The 18,288-nt window shown below is 36.7% G+C and overlaps 2 protein-coding genes across 4 annotated transcripts in view; one reads left to right on the forward strand and one right to left on the reverse strand.

Annotated features, from left to right (window-relative positions):
- LOC310726884 (uncharacterized protein) overlaps nucleotides 1–18,288 on the reverse strand; it is a 200,766-nt gene that overhangs the window by 46,866 nt on the left and 135,612 nt on the right. The window lies entirely within an intron of this gene.
- Nucleotides 1–18,288, forward strand: part of LOC310726646 (basement membrane-specific heparan sulfate proteoglycan core protein-like) — a gene marked incomplete at its 3' end in the record, with an annotated part of 183,800 nt that overhangs the window by 540 nt on the left and 164,972 nt on the right. Inside the window, 5 exon segments of the mRNA XM_083542389.1 lie at nucleotides 13,388–13,660; nucleotides 14,439–14,708; nucleotides 14,864–15,133; nucleotides 15,876–16,142; nucleotides 17,237–17,506. Coding sequence (XP_083398515.1) covers nucleotides 13,388–13,660; nucleotides 14,439–14,708; nucleotides 14,864–15,133; nucleotides 15,876–16,142; nucleotides 17,237–17,506 — 1,350 coding nt within the window.

Here is an 18,288-nt window from a genome sequence, read left to right on the forward strand (position 1 = left end):
GCACTAATTGTAAGTGTACATCATGAAGTAGGAAATGTAAGTAGGTAAATGTAATAAGTACAGAAATGTATGTATGAGTTTTATGATTTATCTCTGGTACAATGCATCAATTCAAAAACACAAACAAAATTAAGAGTTAATATAATGATGTCATACATTCAAATATAATCATATGAATACATGTATTAACAGGTGAATCTGCTTCAGTGTCTCTGATCATCAATCCCAGCAGAACTCAACATTTTACTGCTGACTCTCTCTCACTGAGCTGTGAGGACCAGAAAGACTCTACTGGATGGACAGTGAGAAGATACACACACAGTGAGGCATCGCTTGATTGTTCATCAGTTTCAGGATCTACATGTAACATCAGCTCCCTCTCTCCATCACACACTGGAGTTTACTGGTGTCAGTCTGAATCTGGAAGACGCAGTAATTCTGTCAACATCACAGTACACAGTGAGTCTTCATCACTTCTCATCAGTAGAATTTAATACAAAAACGAAGCCTTACATAAAAAAATATTTTATTGAGAATGACATGAAAATGAATTATTGTTAATGGCCTAACTGTAGAAAGTGCAAAACAAAGATACAAAACTCTATATAGTCCCTGGCTGAATAAATAAACACAGCAATAACAGAACATTTTAACATATAACATTTTGCACAAATGCTCAGATAATTTAATTATTTTAGCACATTACTGTAGACACCAACTTACCTTACATAAAAAGCTTTTATTAAAGAATTGAGAGCTTTGGAATGTTGTACAATTAAATGTCACTATTTTTGACTGCTCACATGTTCCAGAGACAATCATAAATATGACACTGAGTTCATACATAAATGTTACAGAAAACAGGATAACAGAGGTCTATATTTTAGCTGTATGTCTCTAATATGTGTATTTTACAGACATTTTGTGTTCAATGTTGTCGTTCTTTTTTTTTACAGATGGTGATGTGATCCTGGACAGTCCTGTCCATCCTGTGACTGAGGGACGTCTTCTGACTTTACGCTGTTTATGTCGTAAAACAGCAGCTGGTGTGGGTTTCTATAAAGATGATTCATTTCTTTAGAGCAAGACTACATTAGACATGACCATCAGCAGTGTGTCAACGTCAGATGAAGGTTTCTACCACTGTAAACATCCATTGAGAGGAGAGTCACCGAAAAGCTGGATTTCAGTCAGAGGTGAGAAATAATTCTCATAAATTATGCTGGAGTCATTTCTCAGTTCTTAAGACATATTACATTTTCCAAGCTTCTTAAATGCTACTCAAATGTTATACATTACTCTTTGAAATTTATGGCACACACATCTATTTTGTTTAATTTATTCACAATTTTTGAGTTAAATAAGTATGTTATGTTGTGTTAGTTTTCTAAAACAGAAAAACATGCTGTGTGTTTGTTAAGGCTGGAAGACTAGACTCTGTGTTGTAGATGAATATAAATTCAAATGCATAATGCATTTCAAGAACTGACACTTTATTACTTAAAGCCAAACATCTGCAAGCTGTTAAATAATACAGCACTGTCCACAAGAAAGTCTGTTGTTTATATTAATTGTATTATTTTCTGTCTTTTACATCATCAATAAAAATAAAAATAAAATACAATAAAATAAAATACCTGTTTTAATGCTGAGTTGAATAAAAAAAGACTGACTAATTATTACCCAGAAATGTATGCTTTTAATATGATTACTTGTAATAAATTACTGTTAGTACTGTTTGTTACACTTGCTGTTATTATTATTATTATTATTATTGTTGTTGTTATCCTAATATTTCTTCCTTCAGTTCAGCCACCAGGAAAACCTTTAGTACTGAAGATCCTCAGCAGTCTAGTGGTGGTCTCACTGTATGTGCTGGTGACCATCATTCTGGCTGTGAAATGCTACAGAGCTCGAAGTAAGAATGCAGAAAGTGTTCATCATTTCATAAAATAAAACACTAACATTTTATAAGAAGCTAATTTGAAGTGCTGATGATTGTGTATTTTACAGCTGAACCTAGCGAGGACATCAGACCATACAGAGTGATAGAAGCTGACACATCTGTCTGAGTGTTAAATGTCACGATTTTGTCTCATAATCCAGCTTTTAATTAACAACAGCTCCCAGTGTAACAAACACACTCGGTCAGGGGTTGGAATTGATGTTTTATATTTTGGCCACTAGAGGTCCCCAATGCTTATTCATCTTTTCCTCAGCATGCTCATTATGCTGCCACCTGCATCCACTTTCCACTAAATAAATCATTTTGTCTTCTTGTACCTTTGCGTGGTGGTTGATAATCCGTGGCCAGTCCTTTGTGTGTTGTTTAAGTTCTTCCTCGTCTCCAGACATTTGTTCGAATCAAACCTTTAATATAATTTTCTGAGAGATTGTTTGCATATTAGGACATGTTTGAGGAGAAATTTAGAGTAGCCTTTTCCCCTAGCATTAGATTTTCCCCAGCGTTTTTCTATTTTGAATTCTGGGGTTGTTTGCTTTTCTACTTTGTCTGTAATTGAACTTTATTACACACGGCGGAAATAGGACGCAGGTGGCAGCAAAGAAAACAACTTGAGGGACCAATGCTGACCTCTAGTGGCCAAACATAATAAAGAAAATCCAAATCCTGTCAGTGTTCATGCTCTATCCAAAAGTCTTCTTCTTCTTCTTTCGGCTGCTCCCATTAGGGGTCGCCACAGCGGATCATCCGTCTCCATACCACCCTGTACTCTATACCTGCCTCTTTTACACCAACTACCTGCATGTCTTCCCTCACCACATCCATGAACCTCCTCCTTGGCCTTCCTCTTTTCCTCCTACCTGGTGGCTCCATCTTCAGCATTTTTCTACCAATATAATTCATGTCCCTTCTCTGCACATGTCCAAACCATCTCAATCTCGCCTCCCTCACCTTGTCACCAAAACATCCTACATGTGCTGTCCCTCTAATAAACTCATTTCTAATCTTGTCCATCCTCGTCACTCCCAACGAAAGCCTCAACATCTTCAGCTCTGCTACCTCCAGCTCCACCTCCTGTCTTTTACTCAATGCCACTGTCTCTAATCCATACAACATCGCAGGTCTCACCACAGTCCTATAAACTTTCCCTTTCATTCTTGCAGATACTCTTCTATCACAAATCACTCCTGTCACTCTTCTCCACCCACTCCACCCTGCGTGCACTCTTTTCTTTACTTCCCTAACACACTCTCCATTACTTTGCACTGTTGACCCCAGGTACCTGAACTCCTCCACCTTCTTCACCTCTTCTCCCTGCAACCACATCACTCCACTGCCCTCCCTCTCATTCACACACATGTACTCTGTCTTACTCCTACTGACTTTCATTCCCCTTCTCTCCAGCGCATATCTCCACCTCTCCAGGCTCTTCTCAACCTGCTCTCTACTCTCACCACAAATCACAATATCATCTGCAAACATCATAGTCCAGGGAGACTCCTGTCTGACCTCGTCCGTCAACCTGTCCATCACCACTGCAAACAGGAAAGGGCTCAGGGCCGATCCTTGATGCAGTCCAACCTTCACCCTGAACCAGTCTGTCGTACCTACTGCACACTTTACTGCCGTCACACTGTCCTCATACATGTCCTGCACCACCCTCACATACTTCTCTGACACACCTGACTTCCTCATACAATACCACAACTCCTCTCTCGGCACCCTGTCGTACGCTTTCTCTAAATCCACAAATACACAATGCAGCTCCTTCTGTCCTTCTCTATACTTCTCCATCAACATCCTCAAAGCAAATAAGGCATCTGTGGTGCTCTTCCTCGGCATGAAACCATACTGTTGCTCACAGATGGTCACCTCTTCTCTCAGCCTGGCTTCCACTACTCTTTCCCATAACTTCATGGTGTGACTGATCAACTTAATTCCCCTGTAGTTACTGCAGGTCTGCACATCTCCCTTATGCTTAAAGATCGGTACCAGCACACTCCTTCTCCATTCCTCAGGCATCCTCTCCCCTTCCAGAATCCTGTTAAACAATCTGGTTAAAAACTCCACTGCCATCTCTCCTAAACATCTCCACGCTTCTACCGGTATGTCATCTGGTCCAACCGACTTTCCATTCTTCATCCTCTTAATCGCTGCTCTCACTTCCTCCTTACTAATCCTATCTACATCCTGCTTCACCAACTCCACATCCTCCAACCTTCTCTCTCTCTCTGATTTTCCTCATTCATCAGCTGCTCAAAATACTCCCTCCATCTTCTCAACACACTCTCCTCACTAGTCAACACATTTCCCTCTCCATCCTTTATTGCTCTAACTTGCAGTACATCCTTCCCAGCTCGGTCCCTCTGCTTGGCCAATCGGTATAAATCCTTTTCTCCTTCCTTAGTGTCCAACCTCTTATACAGTTCCTCATATGCCTTTTATGCCTTGGCTTTCGCCACATCCCTTTTAACCTGCTGCCGCATCTCCTTGTACTCCTGCCTACTTTTCTCATCACTCTGTCAATCCCACTTCTGTTTTGCCAATCTCTTTCCCCTAATGCTCTCCTGCACTTCCTCATTCCACCACCACGTCTCCTTGTCTTGCTTTCTATTTCCAGATGTCACACCAAGTACTTTTCTAGCTGCCTCCCTCATCACTCCTGCAGTAGTTGCCCAATCATCCGGCACCTCTTCACCACCACCAAGCCCCTGTCTGACCTCTTTCCTGAACCTCACACTACACTCTTCCTCCTTCAGTTTCCACCATCTTATTCTTCTTTCAAACCTTACTTTCCTCCTCTTCTTCTTCGCCTCCAAAACCATCCTACAGACCACCATCCGATGCTGTCTAGCTACACTGTCCCCCCCCAACACCTTACAGTCTCCAATCTCCTTCAGGTTGCATCTCCTACACAGAACATAATCCACCTGTGTGCACCTTCCTCCACTCTTATACGTCACCCTATGATCCTCCTTCTTCTTAAAATACGTGTTCACCACTGCCATTTCCATCCTTTTAGCAAAATCTACCACCATCTGCCCTTCCACATTCCTCTCCTTAAAACCATACCTACCCATCACCTCCTCATCACCTCTGTTCCCTTCACCTACATGCCCATTAAAGTCTGCCCCAATCACCAATCGTTCTTTCCTAGGTACACCATCTACCACTTCATCTAATTCACTCCAAAATCTTTCTTTCTCCTCCATCTCACAGCCAACTTGTGGAGCATAGGCACTGATGACATTTATCATCATCCCTTCAACTTCCACCTTCACGATCATCACCCTATCAGAAACTCTCTTCACCTCCACTACACTCTTACTGTACGCTTCCTTCAGAATCACCCCTACACCATTTCTCTTCCCATCCACACCATGATAAAACAGTTTAAACCCACCTCCAATGTTCCTGGCCTTACTCCCTCTCCACTTGGTCTCCTGAACACACAACACATCTACCTTTCTCCTCTCCATCATATCAGCTATCTCTCTCCCTTTACCCGTCATAGTACCAACATTTAAAGTACCAACCCGAACCTCTACTCTCCTACACTGCTCCTTTTCCTGCCGTCTCTGTAGACGCCTTCCTCCTCTCCTTCTCCTCCTTCGGCCAACAGTAGCCCAATTTCCACCGGTACCCTGTCGGCTAACGATACCTGTGGCGGTTGTTGTTAACCCGGGCCTCGACCGATCCGGTATGAAATTCTCATTTGTGATCCGCATATTTGATTTGGCACATGTTTTACGCTGGATGCCCTTCCTAACGCAACCCTCCCCATTTACCCGGGCTTGGGACTGGCACTAAGAGTACACTGGCTTGTGCCCCCCTAATGGCTGGGTTGCTCTATCCAAAAGTACAATTTATTATTATTTTTTTTTATGATTGCTTTTGCTGATATACCGTGTTTATAAAACGTCTATGCATTTTCTTTTTACTATTTTACCTTATATTACCTTTTTTTTGCTATAATCAAAATGTAATTTCTTATACTTTAATATTTAGAATTGACTTAGATACATTTGCAGTAGGATTTAAACATGTTATTTGCGTCGAGAGTTCGGAGAAGGTTGAGAGAAGCATGGAGAAATGGAGGTACATGCTGGAGTGAAGGGGAATGAAACCCTGTAGGAGCAAGACAGCATACATGTGTGTGAATAAGAGGGAGGGCAGTTGAGTGGTGAGCTTGCAAGGACTAGAGGTAGTGAAGGTAGATGAGTTTAAGTACCTGGGGTCAACTTTGCAAAGTAATTGAGTGTATTGGAGGAGTGAAGAAAAGAGTGCAAGTGTGAAATGGAAAGTTTATAAGAACTGCTATGTTGTACAGTTTAAAGATGGTAACTGTCAAAAAGACAGAGGGTGAAGCTGGAGGTAGCAGAGCTGAAGATGTTGAGATTTTCTTTGGGAGTGACGATGATGGACAGGATTAGAAATTAATTCATTAGAGGGACCATGCAGGTAGGACGTTTTGGAGATAAAGTGAGAGCGGCACGAAAGAGATGGGTTGGACATGTGCAGAGGAGGGACATGGGGTATATGGGTAGAAGAATGCTGATGATTGAGCCGGTGGCAGGAAGAAAAGAGGAAGCAAAAGGAGGAGGTTTATGGATGTGGTGTGGGAAGACAAGCAGGTGGTTGGTTTGAAAGAGGCAGATGTACAGTAGAGGACAGAGTGATATTGAGAACAATGATCCGCTGTGGTGATCGTTATGAGTGCAGCAGAAAGAAGATGAAGAAGAAGATTTGAAAGTGTTATATTTACAATTAAATAGGATGTTGCTTAAATTAATATTGTATGAAATATCTGAGCAGCTATTTTATGCTTTTATTTAGATTTTTCTCTTTTTTAACATGTGCTTTTGTTTTAACATTTAAATAAAGATAACGTGATAAAAAAAGTTTGTCAAAATGATCATTCGCACTTTCTTTCTTTCTTTCTTTCTTTCTTTCTTTCTTTCTTTCTTTCTTTCTTTCTTTCTTTCTTTCTTTCTTTCTTTCTTTCATAATAAATGACCAGTAGAAATTTTAGCACACAAAACACCAGGAAATGATTATACATATCGATTACGCATTGAAAACAAGCCCATTTTACTTGTTAACATTATACACATGAACACATCTCACAACACAATATGTAGTTCATTCATTTAAAATATTTTTTTTATGATGAATTGCTTAAAATAATTACCAAAATACTACAAGAAATTGCAAATACTATAGTTTAAAATATGAGCTTTTCTCATACACATCTGTATTAATACACTGGAAAACAGATTACAACAATTTTATAATTTATTTAAAATATAAATAATAAAACCATAGTATCATAATGACTAATGAACATTGTAAGAATATACATATTCATTGTCATTTTGCGGTTTGTGTATATTATAATTACATATTTTTTTTATATATATATTTTATCATATTTTGCATGCCTATATTCTACTATTTTAATTATTATATATACTATTATATATAATATTTTACCATATTCTAGTAACCTGTACATGATTAGAATTTCGAATTTAGAAAATAACCAGGTGAAAATAACATGTTTCTAGTACGGTTTCGGTTTTCGGGACTGGAGCTCCAGATTCAGCCTCCTGCTCAAGACTCCGTGTGTCCGACGCGTCTCCAGAACACAGTAGACTCTTACACACAGATAAGTAGGTATTAATGAATCCATGAGTGTCGGGGTTGTAGATGTGTAGACTATGCTGTCATGGACTTTTTTTTCAAGCAATTTTTTGTAGGGGGACACAAATAATACAGTCAAATTGTACTTACAGTATAAAGACACAGTGTCCCCACAGTGAAAAACTTTGTTTCTATCATTATTATTGTAGCATGGAGACTGCGTCATACACAATGGTAATTCAAACTGCTTTACATAAATTAAGTAAAACTATCATAAAAAAAAAATCACAACAATAAAAACAAGGAATTAAAAAAAAAAGGTTAAACATTTTATTTACAAATTAATTAAGACACTTAAGAACAGAATATAAATTGATTATAAAAATACAGTTGGGTCAGTTCGGATGTAGCAGTGCTCATTTAGTAAATGCAGAGATAAACAATATGCTGATTGTGTGTTAATGTTAAGTTAAGATTATACCAAGTCGTCCCAAATAAAACACTGCATGGGAAACGGCTTTGGTGTGTTAGTGTCAGTGCACTATGCTACAAGCTATTGTAAACAAGCTAACGTTCACTAGATAAGTCATATTTTAATCACTAATAGAGCAGATTCATGGAAAATTACATCGCTAATCAGCATTTTTGCCGCAACTAATTAATGAATGAGTCTGCATCAACTACATTAAAGAGAATCGCTTTATTTAAAGTGAATAAAATACGCTAGTTAATGAAGTTGAACATTAATTGAGCCGCAGACACACACCTGCCTCGAGTGTGTGTAGAGTAGGTGAGATGAACACACACCTGACTCGTGTATGTAGAGTAGAGTAGGTGAGATGAACTGGGAAAGCAGGCAGTGGGTCAAACCACTGTGAGGAAGGGAAGGGGGAACTCAACTGTTTTTAAATGCATTTTTGCGGTTTCTTTTCTACTTACACAATTATTTAGGTATGCATACATATATTTTTCATATAATAGAGAATATTAAGGGGGAGACAACCCTCGGATGGGGAGAAACACATGTCCCCTCCGTCCACCCCGGGATTTACGCCCATGTATGCTGTAGACTGGGTATAAATGTGTGCTTGTATGAATCCGGTGTGTGTGTGTGTGCCCACATTTCCGTAGTAGTAAACGAGAGGCTGTGAAATGTGTAAATGTGTATAAAATCCTTTTCACTTCTGATTCACATTAAAATAACTTAATATCTAGCAGTAAATGTTCTGATTAAATATATTTTCACACATAGTTTACTGCTTATTTGTTTTTCAGCAAGTGTGTTAATTTCAGTTAATGGTGTTTGATGAGTCTAATGTTATATAAAAACTTATTTATTAAACATTTTTCCATATAAACATATGTATATAACAGTTCCCACACCCAATATACCTGTCTGGCATCATATTACACACCTTTTTATTCCTCCCCTCTTTTACATTGGTTGCTTAAACTGTTACTCATCAGGCATAATTACTTTACCCCCATGACACATGCAGTTATGAAATGAAGCAATGGAACAATGAGACATTGTTGTGTTTGCTTTCTAGTCTTGTTGAGCTGTGTGAGTTTAAGAATATAAGAAATGCTCTGTCTTGCACATTCTCAGTAAAGGTAAGGGGAAAAAAAAACATCCACACTTGCATATGCTCACTACTGCTAGTTTCTGTTGCATGTCGTATGTTTTTCAGCACTCAATATGATAATACCAAAAGATGAACATAATGGTAAACATCATTAAAACCTCAACAGCATATTATTTTATGTTGCGTTATGTTGCATCTGCAAATGAAAACGTGTCCACTATCGCAACAGAGATATACAGAGTGTAAATATACAGTGTGTCTACTGAAGTGTTAGACTCATTATTCGCTTCTTCCCCACACACTTTTCACATTCTTGGGCTATTCCTAATTATGTGCTCATGTTTTCAATTTAGCACAATATTTGTTGTCTTCTTATCTCCTGATAATTATTGCCTTCTTCAAATCTTTAGTAGAAGAGATTACTAGTGAGAGCAAACACCTTCAGTAACTGATTTCATGCTGATAAGTTGTAGTTATTAGTGTCTATAAACTTTTTATCACCACATAACCTCTCTCTCTCTCTCTCTCTCTCTCTCTCTCTCTCTCTCTCTCTCTCAATGTGTGTGTGTGTGTGTGTGTGTGTGTGTGTGTGTGTTTCTTTCTCTCTAAATTTTATTGTTTTAAAACTACTATATTTTGGAGACCACTATATTTCAGAAAAAATACACCGGTCCACATTACTGTAAAGAACATAAGGCACATTATTAATTTGCTGAAATCCATTATCCTGCTTGCAATTGCAAAAAAGTAACAGTATAAAGTAAGATTTTTCACCTGCATCTTCTCTCTTTTATTTTCTTTCACATGATTGGACCACAGGAAGTAAAAATTAATATTCATTATCAGATCAGTAGGAGGGATGGCACTCAGTCCGATCTGTGTGATGATCTGTGAGTAAAAGTTCTCTCTCTGTCTTTATTATATTAGTTCCTTGAACAGGTTGGGAATCCTGATATCTGGTGCAATCTGATTGTGAAAGATTGTGATAAATGTCCATTGATAAAAGCATTATACAATAAAAATGGAATTGAAAATTGAAATAGAAAATTACTCTATGACTTAAGCTCAGGAGAAATCGGAATTTAAAGTGAATAGAGTCTCTCCAGCATGTTCTACTTGTTAATGATTTAGATTTCTTTAATTTATGTGACATTTTTGTGAGATTTCTGTAGTCCTTAAAAGTAGAGAATGTTGCTGTTGTAGGTAGTACAAAACTGCAGGTCTTAGCATTAGCCCAGCAGCAGATTATACCAAGTAGAATAAATATGAATGCTTTAAAGACACATTTGTTATTTAGAAAAATGCATAATGATTGATATGACCTTTTGTATGGAGATAATTAACAGTTATATAAAGAGTTTTGAGTGTTGTTGCATTATAATGGTCATCGCTGATGTTTTTTTTTTTTTACATAGAAAAGGTATTTATTTCAATAGAAATAAATATAAAGTAAGTAAGTATGAAGTAATATAGTAAAAATATAAATATAATTGCTTATTAATTCATTAAGCTGTGGTAATTATCTGCCAAATGCTATGGTGTAATTATAAGCTTTACAACAGCCACACTATATTGCCAAATGTATTGAGTCACCTAGTCATAAGTACTGTATGCCCTTTTTGAGCATATCCTTTTTGCTCATTCAGACACAAGGGTGTTAGTAAAATCAGGTACTGATGTAGGTGAGATGAGGAGGCCTAGGGTGCAGTCAGCATTCCAGTTCATCCAGTTTATTCAGTGGCATGGTCATGTTGGAACAGGTTTGGGTGAAGGGAAAATTTCATGCTACTGCATCCAAAGACGTCCTATACGACTGTGTGCATTCAGCTTTGCGATAATAGTTTGGGAAAGAACCACATATGGCTGGGAAATTCAGGTGACCCAAAACCTTTAGCATTTTAGTGTATCTGTATTGTTTACTTGCATCGTTTTTTATGTCTCTCTCCTTTTTACTTTTAGTTCTAACTGGGCTCATCCATGGTACACAAGCAGGTGATTTGTGTTATTCTTCCATTCACCCTCCATATGCATGTAGATATCCATCTCTTATTTCAAACGAAAAGTGGCTCTAAAAAATATTATTTACAATGTGATTAAGTTGATTGATTATGGTTTTAAGAAGATTAAATATTATTGTTAATGCTGGACTCAGCTTTAAACATTGATTTGGAGATACTGAGGGGGCTAATATCAGACTAAGAGCTTTTAATATAAATGCATACACACTAATGCAGGTGTACTTCTGTAACGCATGGCATGTTTCTTATACTGTTTTAATATCTGGCATTTTTATTAACTAATAGTGGTAAAAACCCTTCAACACTCAGTATTTAAAGTGTTTTCATTTATAAAAACACAGCAAACTAAATTATAATTGTTGCTGTGTTCTATTGATACTTTTTGTCTCCATATTTGATCTGCTTGAATAACTGGTTGTAAAACAAACTTTGCCTACTGTACATCTGCCTGTCTTAATATTATGCTACTTCGTATTCTGTATTTTAAACTAATGGTTGGGTTTGGAACAGTGTGGCTATTTGGACTAGTTTGTAGCCGTTTATTTGTTCGATTTGATTATGCCAGACAAAAGCAGATAAAATCAGAAAATAATTACACAGTTGGGTTTACTAGCAAGGTGAAGATGAACTGACTAGATTCTTCCAAATAGTACTGTTGATTCCGTACCATTTGAAATTGTCCCTTGGTCTATGCTATTTAGTTCTCTTATGTTTTGTCATTAGAAGCCTATTTTGCAGTTAGAATAATGTATTTAGATAAACAGTATTTACTTAGAATTAACAATTCCAATTTAATTCTTCTTTAACTCACTGAAATCACTCCTGACATGTATTTCAAACCTATGTCTGTCATCACTTCACACAGACCAAGAAGCTCTCGGTTTCCCACAAACCAGAGGCTGTCACCATTAGTATGCTCATCTCCAGTCCACTTTTGGCTCAATCTCAAACAGAGGTGCTAAGTGGGCTCTGTACCTGTCTCTCTTCCCATCCTGTCACTAACTGTCATGTATTTTTTCTCATAACTCAGTTACCCTAGCTGCTCTAGCTTTATGCTCTACATATACCTTCCTCCTTTCTCCCTGGCAGGGGTGGTGGTACAAGTTTTCTGTTACAAGCATAACCTTAACTGAGTAAGGGATCACTTTATTTTGACTTCACTCATATGGAAATATATATATATATATAAATTGCTGCTTTTTACTCTGTAAAGTTCAAGTTTGTTCTCTGCTTTTGTTTGGTGTGTGCACTGTGTGATCTGCTAGCTCAGCCATTCATTTTTTAATCTGTTTTCCACCATGAGACTGGATATGCTCATTAGCCTATTTGTTTCTCACAGACGTCCTTTCACTGTTGCCCGAGACTTTAGCTTTCAATCTGACCAGCTCTATTCTTTCTGTAGGATCCTTCACCATTACGTTTTATATCCTGCCTGAAATCTGCTTAAAATCTGTATTTTGTTCCCACTTCCCAAAATATCCATTCTATCACCTCTTGCTTTCAAACTTCCTGCATGCCGTCATAAATTTCAAACCTTGCCTCCTTTTACAATTTATACAACTCCTTTTAAAACTGTTATCTGACTGATCAAAATTAGAGAACACTTTCAGATACCTCCCAGTTATTGGTGTTAATTTGGCACCTGGTGCTAATTTTGACTGTGGAGGAGACTGGAAGAAGAGTGGACCAAAATCACACCAGAGCAGTGTGAGAGACTAGTGCTGTCCTGTGGCCGCAGATGTGCTGAAGTCATTCAGAGCAGAAGCCTGTACACTTCCTACTAATTGCTGACTGTTGTACCCTTTAGAAAATTTTGTTGTAATCTTTTTCCATGCTACAGTCATTGTTGTTCTCTAATTTTGATCAGTGTGTTTTCTGCAATATAATGTTTTTTTGGAAATGCCTTAGTTATTTTGTGGAAAAGGTGTTCTGGTAGCATGGTATAGACAGGACAAAAACTCCTTCAACTGTTGAGCAGTGAAGATGACATTATTTCAGAATTGTTCAATTGTTTATAATTGTTTATAAATTGTTCTCTAATTTTGATCTCCAGTGTAATTCAATAGTAGCAATTGTTATAAGTAATCTGACAGAGCTTCATTGTTTATATCTGTTACTATATATTTAATATGTTCAGAATTAAGTCATACATTTAAAAATAGTGTTTTCTTTTATAGAGAGTCCTAAATCTGTGGTGATTATAAAGCCTGATACAGAGGTGTTCAGAGGAGAGAGAGTGGATTTCAGGTGTGACCTACAGGAAGGTGGGGACACTGAGTGGAGATATGACTGGTATAAGAATGATTACAGAGAGGACCTACAACACACAACACAGGAGTTCAGCATCAACTCAGTTAAAGACACTGACAGTGGTGAATACACATGCAGAAGGTGGAAAAGAGACTCTCAGAGCTCAGATTTCAGTGATCCTGTTACACTCACTGTATCAGGTGAGTGCATGAGTTTATTTACTACTTTATTACATGTTATTAGTCTTTAATTTAAATAAAACTAATAGAAATTAGTAATTTTGTTTCAAGTTTATACTTATTTGTACTTGTACTACCTTTCAATGAGCTACACTGTAACTGACTTTTGTTTTAATGACTTTACAGCTACCTTGTTTACTTAAATGTTTACTTTTCCATCATAAAACACTGAATTCACTAATTGCTGGCAAAGACAGTAATCATAAATTATTAGCCAGTCTGATTGAACATAATTTTGCCTTACTTGACATATGGAAAAAACAGGTTCTGCACCTAAGAGTCAAACTGGTCCTACCTTCACAATTCCACATTTGAATATACAAATTCAGTAAAACCCAGTACCCAGTAAAAATCTATAACATTTGATAAGCAAGAAAGATTTCTTAATAGGTAACGATGAGTTCAGTTGGTATTGCAGGCTGGTTTAACCCAAGCTTCCAACAGCAAAACACAATTTAACCCATCCATGTTATCTTTAACATGCACACACAATAACTAGAAAACAGTTAAGTCCAGCACAGACTCTTTAACACATCAATTGCATGAATGAGCCATACCTTCAACTAAATGGAGTCATTCAGGAATAAACTTTACAATGATTATCAATTTTTACATTGTAAATTGTTAAACATGGAAATTGTTTAACTCTGTATTATTTAAATGCTAAATTAAGACACTAAAATATTAAACCCTTTTGCTGTAAAGGGAAAAACAACTTTTATGTTTTTCATGTTAACAGAAAAACCCAAACCGACAGTGAGTGTGGATCCTCAGAGCTCCATCTACACTGGAGACAACATTACTTTGAGCTGTAATCTGCAGTCTACTGGATGGAGGTTTTACTGGTACAAAGATAATCAGCTCTTAAAATATGTAAAAACTGCAAATACACACAGTAACACAATCCGCGGGAGAGCATTTAATAAAGGCAAAATAAGATACTCCTGCAAAGCACTCAGGGGAAACTATGAGTCAGAGTTTAGTGATTCAGCCATGATTACAGTGAGGGGTAAGTCATGTTTTCTACATTTTTACTACAGATATAAAGTTAGTAACTTTATCTAAAAAAAAAAAAATAATCAATAATTGTTTAATTATATTACATATCACATGTTTGGAAGTACTGTATATGTTGGTGGTTTTTTTTTTATTATGTATGTATAGAGAGACCAATGCCTGTAGTGAAAATACAGCCAGGTAATTCAGTGTTAATCGGGGACACGGTCACTCTTACATGTAACATATGGACTGGAGGATCCTGGAAGTATCACTGGTATAGAAATAATGAAGAACTCGGATATGCTGCAGGCAGGATGACCTACACAATTACTGCTGTGAAAGGCTCTGATAAAGGTCCTTATAGCTGTAAAGGAACTCAGTCATCAGACCCAAAATACACACAGAGCAGTGATGAAGTTACACTGACTATATTGGGTAAGTGTGTTAATTTCACACATTGTCTATCTGATTACTTTTAAGAGGTATCTACATGGCTTATAATGGACCCCTAAATAGCTGTTGAAACATGTGAGCATTTTTCTTTGATTTTGTTCACTAAATAATTATTAAGCAAATATACTAAAGAGGCAAAAATAGCTAATTTAGCGAAACATTTAAATTCTATTTTTTATATATCATATAATATATAAATACTACTGAAAGCCATATCTGATGAACTACAGTTGAAAAGCAACATTAAAAGTATTGGATTCTCTAACCTGCAGTATGAAATGGAGCTTTATAAAACACGTTATTGAGTTAGTGATGTAGTTAGTGCTGTAAAGTTTCAAAACTGCAAAATGTTTTATGTTTGAGCATAAATACAAAGTGTAAAGAACAACAAAAAATTTTTTTTAACATGTCCAAGTAAGTTATACTGTATATGTAAAGTTTGTGATTTGTTAAAATTTTCTTTATTATTTTCTGTATGCCTGTACACAGTACATTGATATAGAGTAGAGAGAGATCAGAGACCTGCATCATTTTTTGACCCCCCATATGAAGCCTTACATTTGCTGTCTCTAAAGCATTTTCATTGACATCAGTGTCTAGCTAAAAATGATGAAGCAGTTTAAAAATAGACGTCATTTGACGACATCATAGAGAAACAATGTTTTTTTTAGTTTTGTTTAGTCTAACAAAGACTTCTTCACTTTCTATTCATATTTTACATCAGAAAAACCTGAACTCACATCAGACCTTAAAGAAGACGTACTGACAGGAAACTCAGTGACTTTATACTGTACACTGAAGCCGCACTCTGTTGGATGGAAGTTTTACTGGATTAAAGATACACAGACTCACGAGACTGAGACTGAAACATCCTCCTACACCATCAGTTCAGTCAACATCTCTGATGGAGGTCAGTACAGGTGCAGAGCTGGAAGAGATAACCCAGTCTACTACACACACTACAGTGATGCACTCTGGGTAAACGTTACTGGTGAGTACAAGATGTTCTGTTAAGCCGAATCATATAATTACATCATATAATTTACATACAGAGAACTCATTTTATTATTATTATTATTTTTATTTTTTTTAAAGATAAGTAGATACAGTGTGAGAAACAGCTGAGCAGGACTGGTGTGGTATGAGCTGGAAAGCAAGTTGCATTTTGTAGAAAATGTCACCTAAATCTTTAACGCTCTTTAAGCATTAAAAGTGCTTTAGAAATGTAATCTTTAATCTGATCTGCCTGAGTGTGTATGAGTTTAAAGGATGAGGGTCAAACTTAATTTTACTGAACCACTGAGTGTAAGAGACTGTAGGATCTGATAGACTAAAAGAGATTAAAGAATGTGTATGAGGAGCTATAAACTAAAAACAGGTTTGTGTGTGTGTTTGTGTGTGTGTGTGTGTGTGTGTTGGGGGATGGGGGTTCTGCCAGCATGTGTAGGTCAGAATTCTCTTTCATTTATTAATTCTTTATGTTAAAAGTGTGCTCACATTATATTTTCGGTTATTTCTAGCATTATTGTTCATAAAAAAGTCAGGTAATAAAGTACTCAGTAATTTAGATATGAATCAATAGTCTTCCTTTCCTTCATTTATGGATCATCCGTCTCCATACCACCTTGTCCTCTACATCTGCCTTTTTCAAACCAGCTACCTGCATGTCTTCCCTCACCACATCCATAAACCTCCTCCTTGGCCTTCCTCTTTTACTCCTTCCTGGTGGCTCCATCCTTAGCATTTTTCTACCGATATACCCCATGTCCCTCCCCTGCACATGACCAAACCATCTTAATTGCATTTCTCTTAACTTGTCTCCAAAATGTCCTACCTGCACCATCCCCAACAATAAACACATTTCTAAAGAAATGAATCCATAATAAAAAATAAAAAACCTACAGAAAAATAACTTTTTTCAGAACAGAACTTGATTCATTGAGTCAGTGGTTCACATTGAGATCTACATTTACTTCAGCAGCAGTGAATGATAAACTGATTATATTCCAGATTAACAAATTGCTACTCATATAAATAATGGTGTTATGAGTTGATTAAAAAGTTTTTTTTTTTTTTTTCCCCCAGAGAGTCCTAAACCTTTGGTGATTATTAAACCTGATACACGGGTGTTCAGAAAAGAGAAAGTGACATTCAGGTGTGAAATGCAAACAGAAGGAGACACTCACTGGTCATACACCTGGTTCTCTACCAAATTTTACGAACCCTTCGATGGGGGTTACCAATTCAGCATTAGATTCATTGTTGACTATAACAGTGGAATGTACATGTGCAGAGGGTTAAGAGGTGGCTATCAGAGCTCAAAGATGAGTGATCCTGTTGGACTCTGGGTATCTGGTGAGTTTGCTAATACATTTTTTATTATATTTGTTTTAATTAATTTTCATTACATTTAATTACGTTTTTGTTGTAAAAAAAAATAAAAATCTCACCTAATAATTCGGCTGACCCTACTCTCATGATTCCACATGTCTGAAATAAGATACTGTTGTGGCTTGACAGTAACGATCCGTACCTTTTAAATGAGTGAAAAAGTTTTTTAATACAGTGCCTTCTCTTTATATTGGCACCCTTGGTAAATATGAGCTTGCAGGCTGTGAAAAATTGTTTTTATTATTTAACCATTTGGGCATTTGCTAAAATATCAAATTAATAATTAACAAAATAAATCTTTGTTAAACAAATGTTTGTCTCAATTATTAACAATTATTTTAGTCAATACTTTGTGCCACCTTCCTCCCCATTACAAATTAACAGTTTTCTTTAGTCACATTTACCAATGGTTCCAATGTAATTAGACGACACTGGGTGTGATCACTTTTATACTGTTTAGTTTATTAAGTTTTCACTAGTTTTAGAGTTTGTTCCAAATTTGTATTGTATTGGGAACAAAATCTTATTATAATAATTGTATCGCTCTCTTGTCTGCCCTTACTTCCCACTTTCACTTTATTTAAATTAACAGGTTAATTTCTGTTGCATATAAAGTGAACATTGCAGAGATCTGATCTGTACTAAACTGCTTTAAACCACTTTACAGTCCCTGACAAAAGTCTTGTCGCTTATCTATTTTGAAGAAACACCTGCTATTAACCTGACTTTTAATTAATCAATTGGTG

This window comes from Silurus aristotelis, assembly GCF_946808225.1.
Source record: "Silurus aristotelis genome assembly, chromosome: 5".
Classification (NCBI taxonomy): domain Eukaryota; kingdom Metazoa; phylum Chordata; class Actinopteri; order Siluriformes; family Siluridae; genus Silurus; species Silurus aristotelis.